Source organism: Camellia sinensis, chromosome 7 (assembly GCF_055761805.1).
Source record: "Camellia sinensis isolate YWXY chromosome 7, ASM5576180v1, whole genome shotgun sequence".
Taxonomy (NCBI): Eukaryota; Viridiplantae; Streptophyta; class Magnoliopsida; order Ericales; family Theaceae; genus Camellia; species Camellia sinensis.
This window is the reverse complement of record NC_138967.1, coordinates 157,896,622-157,903,845: the sequence shown is the minus strand read 5'-3', so window position 1 is coordinate 157,903,845 and position 7,224 is coordinate 157,896,622. Positions and strand designations below refer to the sequence as shown.

The 7,224-nt window shown below is 41.0% G+C and overlaps 1 protein-coding gene across 1 annotated transcript; it reads left to right on the top strand.

The window, feature by feature from the left end:
• Window positions 1–417: 417 nt before the first annotated feature.
• Window positions 418–1,020, top strand: LOC145796238 (uncharacterized). The gene has a single exon (XM_082881289.1). It carries the CDS (start codon window positions 418–420, stop codon window positions 1,018–1,020), a length of 603 nt encoding a protein of 200 aa, XP_082737415.1.
• Window positions 1,021–7,224: the final 6,204 nt, after the last annotated feature.

Genomic DNA, 7,224 nt, shown 5'->3' with positions numbered 1-7,224 from the left:
GAGATCAGAAATCTGGGGGAAAGAATAGGAAACTCAAGGAGCGATACGGGCATCAAAGAGTTTAATGAGTTCATAGATAGATGTGAGGCGAATGATATGCAAATGGTAGGGAGAAAATTTACTTGGTGCAATGCCCATGATGGACACAAATGGAGTAGAATTGATAGATTCTTTCTGAGCCCAGAGTGGATTTAAAGATAAAAATTCAAGCTTTGGGGATTGCCTAGGTTGGTTTCAGATCACTGCCCTATAGTACGTACGGAAGATGAGAGGGCTTGGGGTCCTAAACCTTTCAAATTCTTAAATGCTTGGTTATTACACTCACAATTTCCATCTTTTGTGGAGAATACTTAGAAGGATTTATAGATGTGAGAGACTGCTGGGTACAATCTGCTAAGGAAGCTACAGGCTTTAAAGATGGCATTAAAACAGTGGAATAGAGAAGTATATGGTAATATCGCAGCTCAACTAAAAGCATCAGAAGATGAACTGAATGCCTTAGATCTGAGGGTAGAAGTAAGACCTTTGGAGGATGCTGAAATCAAACAAAAAAGTGAGGCAAGGAATGAAATGTGGAGATTAAGTAAAATGATGGAATGGGCATGGCTTCAAAAGTCAAGGTTAGATTGGAATATGAAAGGGGACAGGAACACAAGATATTTTCATGTCATGGCTACTAGTAGACAAAACAGAAATGCCCTCAACTCCATTGTTGTTGGGAATGTGACAATTGAGGAACCAAATCAGGTCAAGTATGAGGTATGGTCGCACTTTACAAAGCAATCTTCAGAAGAGTGGAGGCATAGACATGTGATAGGTGGGTATTTTAAAAGTGTGAGGCAAAGTGGTTCCTTTCACATGCTAGACTCAGAAATTTCAGCAGAGGAGGTTTGGAAAGCTATCAAAATTTGTAATGGAAACAAAGCTCCGGGGCCAGATGCGTTCAATTTATTATTTTTTTTAGAAATTTTGGAAGGTGCTCAAAGAAGATGTGATGCTCTTTTTGGTAAATTTTCATGAAAGGGGCAGACTGGTTAGTGGCTTGAACAGCTCTTTCATTACCCTTATACCAAAGAAAATTAATGCAGTCACCTGAAATGAGTATAGATCCATCAGTCTTATAGGGTTAGCTTATAAAATACTCACCAAGGTTCTTGCTAGTAGACTAAAAAAAGTCATGGCAGATGTAATTGGTGAAGCACAATCAGCATTCCTTGGAGGAAGAAACATACTTGATGGTGTTTTGATTGCAAATGAAATAGTGGATGGATGGAAAAGAACAAAGAGAAGAGGGCTGCTATTCAAAATTGATTTTGAGAAGGCTTATGATTCCCTCAACTGGGAATTCTTATTCTCAATGCTATCTAGTTTTGGGTTTGGAGCAAAATGGATCTCTTGGATGAAAGGTTGTCTCCCTTTAGCTAGAATCTCAATCCTTGTAAATGGTTCACCAACTAAGGAATTTAGTCCTCAAAAAGGTCTCAGACAAGGGCACCTATTATCCCCCTTCCTATTCAACTTAGCTGCAGAAATTTTGAACATTTTACTTATGAGAACTAGGGAGTTGGGGTTGGTGAAAGGAGTAGTTTTTGGTGAAAATAATGTAGTAGTGTCTCATCTTCAATTTGCAAATGATTCCCTGTTGTTTTGTGATGTTGATTGGTCAGAAGTGCTTAATTTAAAAAGGATCCTTAGGTGTTTTGAAGTTGTATCAGGCCTTAAGATAAATTATCACAAGAGTGTAGTATGTGGGTTTGGTATCTCTGAATCTGTGCTCCATGAGTTTACCTCCATGCTAAACTGTAAAACTAAGTCAGCACCACTGAAGTATCTTGGGTTGCCTTTCGGAGCTAGCCCCCATAGGAAGTTGTTTTGGAAACCTGTCATGGAGAAGATAAAGCTCAGGGTTACTGGTTGGAAGAGGAGATTTCTCTCCTTTGCAGGAAGGTTAACACCAATTAAAGCAGTGTTATCTACTCTGCCGATGTAATACCGCTCTTTGTTGAAGATACCAGAAGGGATAACAAAAGAAATTGAAAAATTACAAGCCTCATTTTTATGGGGTGGAGCTGAGCTAAAGAGGAAAGTTCATTTAGTGAAATGGGAAGAGGTAACAAAAAGTATTAAGCAAGGGGGATTGGGTGTTAGAAGAATCAGAGACATGAATGTTTGTTTATTAATAAAGTGGTGGTGGAGGTATGCCAATGAGGAACAAGCTCTGTGGAAGAAGGTGATATGTTGCAAACACAAAGGTGAATGTGGGAATTGGCGTCCAAATCTTCAAACAAGGGTCAAATTCTCTAAGATTTGGGGAGATATTTTGGTAGCAGCAAATCAAAAGGTCAGCCTATTGCAATTTTATGCAAATAATCTTCAGATTAAAGTGGGTAATGGTTGTAGAGTGTGCTTCTGGCATGATTGCCGGAATGGTAGAGTTAGCCTCAAAGAATTATTCCATAGACTTTTCAGGTTGTCAAATGGTAAGGATGGGTCACTTAGGGATAATGCTAACAAATGAGGTAACTCTGAAAATTGGGTTATCAGCTTTAGAAGGGCTTTATTTCAATGGGAAAAAGAGGAGCTCCTCACTCTTAATCTTTCTATCAAAACTGGTCTTGTTTTGAATCTGCTTGAAAAAGATAGAGTAGTCTGGTTAGCAACCAAATCAGGTCAATCCTTTGTCTCAACCCTATACAATCACACTGATTTAGAGTATGGTGAAGTCAAGAGTTCTAGCAGATCGGTGTGGATCAAGTACCTCCCACATAAAGTTTAATTTTTTGGATGGCTCACATGGAAGCATAAGGTAAAAATATCAGTGTTCTTACACAAAATTGGAGTGCTGGATGATAGTGCTATCACTGTATGTATTTTCTGTAAGGCTGAACAAGAAACAGCTGAGCATGTGCTGATCTGGTGTCCTATGATCTGGAAAGTTTGGACTGGTCTCCTGCAATGGTAGGGAGCTTAGTGGGTGGTGCCTTAAACTGTTGATGGGTTACTGTAGTGGTGGGCTGGAAACAATTTCATGAAATCTAAAAAAAGAATTTGGAATGCTATCCCTTTGGTCGCTCTCTAGTCCATTTGGAAGCACCGGAATGATTGTCTCTTCCAAGATATCCAACCAAACATGGAGGAACTACATGAAGTTATCATTGCGAGACTTGCATTTTGGTTGAAATCCTCATCCAGGGATCTTCATTTTTCAATCACTGATTTTATGTATAACTTGGCGCAAATTAGATTTTGTTTGGGTAGGAGAATGTAAGGTTGTATTGTCTCTGAGGTTGAGGGGTTTTGAGTTGGAATCTTTCCAACTCTTTTTTGGGGCTTTGGAAATGCATATGATTAGTCCTGCTATGGGTGCCAACCTTGTTGGGATGCATAGCTTGGATAATGATGCAATTTCTTTCCAAGCTTTTGTAATTTTTGTGTTTTAATGAAATTTATTTTCACTTGCTGCTCAAAAAAAATAAAAATAAAAAAATAGATACATGATACACGTAACTACCCAATCACTAGATTGTTTGATACTATCAGTAATCATATAATGATAATGAGGGCAAAGTGGAAATTGCTGGCTACTAATTGGAATGGCTTACTTTGTCCAAAAATGGAAAGCTATGTAAGGAAGACATACTCTAGTTGTTGAACGTGGATTGTTAGCCAAGAAAATGAAGACATATACGAGGTCCATTAATTTTCAACTATGTTGGTAGACATTGGTAGGCATTCATGTTCATGTTTCTAGTGGCAACTGAATGGGTTCCCGTGTGCACGTGTGGTGGTTGCAATACATAATAGCAAAAAGGATTTTAGTACATGAGTTGAACCATTTTTCACCGTCCAATATCAAGCAGCTCATTTTGGATGCATTCAGCCAATACCAACAGTCGATAAATCGTCATTTTCGGAAGATGACTTCATCATATCTCCACCGACAGTTAGGCATCCTCCGGGACGACTGAAGAAGAATCAGATACCATCTCAGGGAGAGAAGTTAAGTCAGATCAGGTGTGGGCGATGTGGCCATATGGGGAGCCACAACTGAAAACATGTAAAGAGCCAATCTAGTCATGGACACTTAGCGACCAACTCCTATAATAACTTTTGAATAACATAATCGTATTATCGTACTAGAATGTAGTGGAAAAAATGATGAGCAACATTAATAAGTCAAAACATTGTTGACACGTCATAATTTGACTGGTTTTGTTTGTCACAACACTTTTATTCATGTATTAATGTTACATGTTTATGCTATGATTCATCAAGCCGTATTGTTCAATTCATTAATACATGTTTAGTTAGCACATTGAAATTGGGCGTGTATGTGAAAACGCATAGTTTCTGAAATTGGGCTTGTATGTGAGAACCCATAGTTTCTGACGCCATGTCATGTCAGTTGACGTAATCTAATAAATAGAAATGTAAATTATAGACTCGGCCCATAAATCGAAATTTGGATTTTGTTTGTCTAAAAGTCCGCACATTAAAATATTTTGTCCGTAAGAACATGCTTAAGTGAAATGACCAAAATATCCATATTTGTTTTACCCAAAAATCCACGTGCCTTTTATTTGTTGGGAACCACATCTCTATCAATTCAAAATCACTTTGTATTCCATGTTTCCTCATCTTCCTCTCTCTACCATTTCACCCTACCTATACCTAGACATCTCTCTCTCTCTCTCTCTCTCTCTCTCTCTCTCACTATATATATATATATATATAATGGTAGTGGTATCTATGAACTCAGATCCACCGTCATCTTCATCGTTGTTGTTGCTACTGCTATTGCTGTTGCCACCATTGTCTTTAGTCTATAGTCTTTGATTATTGACACATTGTCTTTGTTGCCTCGATTCTTCTCCTTTTGTTCGATCAACGAGATGATTTGTTAGGATTTTGTGATCGAAAAAAATATGACCAAAGAGAACGAAGGGTTGATCGATTGGATGGAAAATGTAGAACAAGGGTCAAGTAGTAAGGAGGTAAAATAAGACGAAGAGAGAGATAGACAGACAGGCAGACAGACAGAAAAAAAGGGTGAGAGAGAGAGATAGAGAGAGGGAGAGAGCCGAGACGAAGGCGATTGTGGAAGTAAGATAGTTTTTGCAAATATGAGTGGCAACGTTGGAGGGAGAGAGTCAGGGTAAACGAGGAAAGAGCAGTTGACGAGCCTCGATCAAGGGTGATATTGGGAGAAACTATGGTGGATAGAGGTGTAGAGGTAAGTGATGAAGGAGTAGAAGGCTAGGGTGCCGATGGGTGGCTAGAATTGGGTGGTGGTAGAGCAAGTGGTGGCTGATTGGTTGCGAGAGATTGGGATGGTGGATGGTGAAGCCATGAATGTGGTGGTGGTGGTGGAGAGATCTCCTTCTTCATCTTCATCTCTATTATGATCTTCATCTTCTTTGACTTAGAAAACAATTTGAACAAATCACTCTCTCTTCTCTCTCACTATATATATATATATGAGAGGGGGATTTTCACCGAACAAGTGGACCGAGCATATTTAGGACTTGGTTCATTGTCCTAGGCCTTACAGCGAGTCTGAAGGGACACCAAGCGCTGGGCTGAGGTATTCAGTTAGCTCGGTCCAAGGTTAAGTCTGTTGGAATAGGTATTGCTCTCAACTGGACTAAGGGACAGCTTTCAATCTCGGCTAGGTGGAGAGATGACCGAGATCGGTGACTCAACTGCAAGTAGACCAATCGTGCCATCCTTGGCTCAGTGTCAAGCATGGCTGAACTAGACTATTTCAACTGACATGACTAAGTTGTAGGTGACTGGTTGGGTACTTCAGAGTTAGGCCAGTCGGTAGGAATAGTTCGTGAAGTGGTCTGCCAAGCACCAAGTTACGAGTAGCTCGGCGGAGACCTCCACATTGCCCAATTGAGGATTAGATGAGGGAACCCACTGCCTGTATGCGTCAATACTATTTGGTTATTTTGTCGATATTGTTTGGCAGTATTATCACACACACAGATGTAAGACAAAAAGAGGCTAATACATCTACATGCCGAAGAGAAGACAAGTAAGGTAGTGCGTACACAAACTATATAAACCTTGCAATGCCTCCATGCAACAGGCCTACAATCTTTTTACATAGAGCTATCTTCTCTTTTGTCCTCTTCTCTCTCTGCGAGTGCTAATTTGTCCCTTGGAGGGGTTTTCCGGCAACACACTTGTCTAGTAGCTCACTGTCACTATGTTTTCAGGTTTGATGACGTTGTTCGGAGAAACACGAAACTTGGACGCAAGGAGTCCGAAAGTGTAAAATATTTGCTCCCCGTACAATTGGTGCAGTCTGTGAGAAGCTTAAATAAACAAAACCTTGACCTTCAAGCTTGTTTGATCACTTTTCATGGCAAACGATGATGTTTCGAAGTCCGTTATCAATGGCATTATGTTAAAGTCAGTCTGGCAGCAAGACGACTTGCCCGCCATTCCGACGTTGACTGGTTTGGAGACCTCCATGCGAGGACTCTCCAAAGATGTGCGAGACAAATGCCCAAGGAGTTCTGGGCATTCTCTGAGCCTAGAAGGACACGGCTGACAGCAGCGACGATCACACACTTAGCATCTAGAGAGAAAGCTGAGAGACCAAGACGCCATCATCAGAAGGATGGCAACAAAGATGAAGGCTATAAAGCACCAGCTGAAGGGAAAGGGTGTTGCTAGAGTTGAAAACCACAATGAGCGCGCCTAGTTCTACCATTTAGACAGTCGCAGTGAGAGGCTGACGCCCTCACTTTCCATTACCAGAAGGCTCAAAGCTGACAACTCCATCACATCAGCGAAGGTGTCCCGCACTCGAGACAGTAGCTACAGGCCCTCACGTCCATTAACAATGTCGAGATACTCCTATTCTAATCAATTGGGGAATTTAAGGGACATATTAGAGGAGTGAGTGCACTGAAGGGAGGCACAAAGGGTGCTAGCATTGCAGCTGCTGACCCACGAAGGGCGTGCCAGCGAGGAGGTCGTAATACCGCCACCACGCCTGGCTGTACCCGTGCCACTAGATAAGGACTTGGCGAGGCTAAGCCCCACCCATTTCTTCCTCGAGATAGAGAACACGCCACTCTCTGTAGATTTTTACCAGCCAAAATTCATGCTCTATGATAGAAAAAGCGATCCATGCATGCACGTGAGCCACTTCCAACAGTGATGGTTGGCCATCGACGTAACGATGCATTGATATGCCTCATGTTCCCA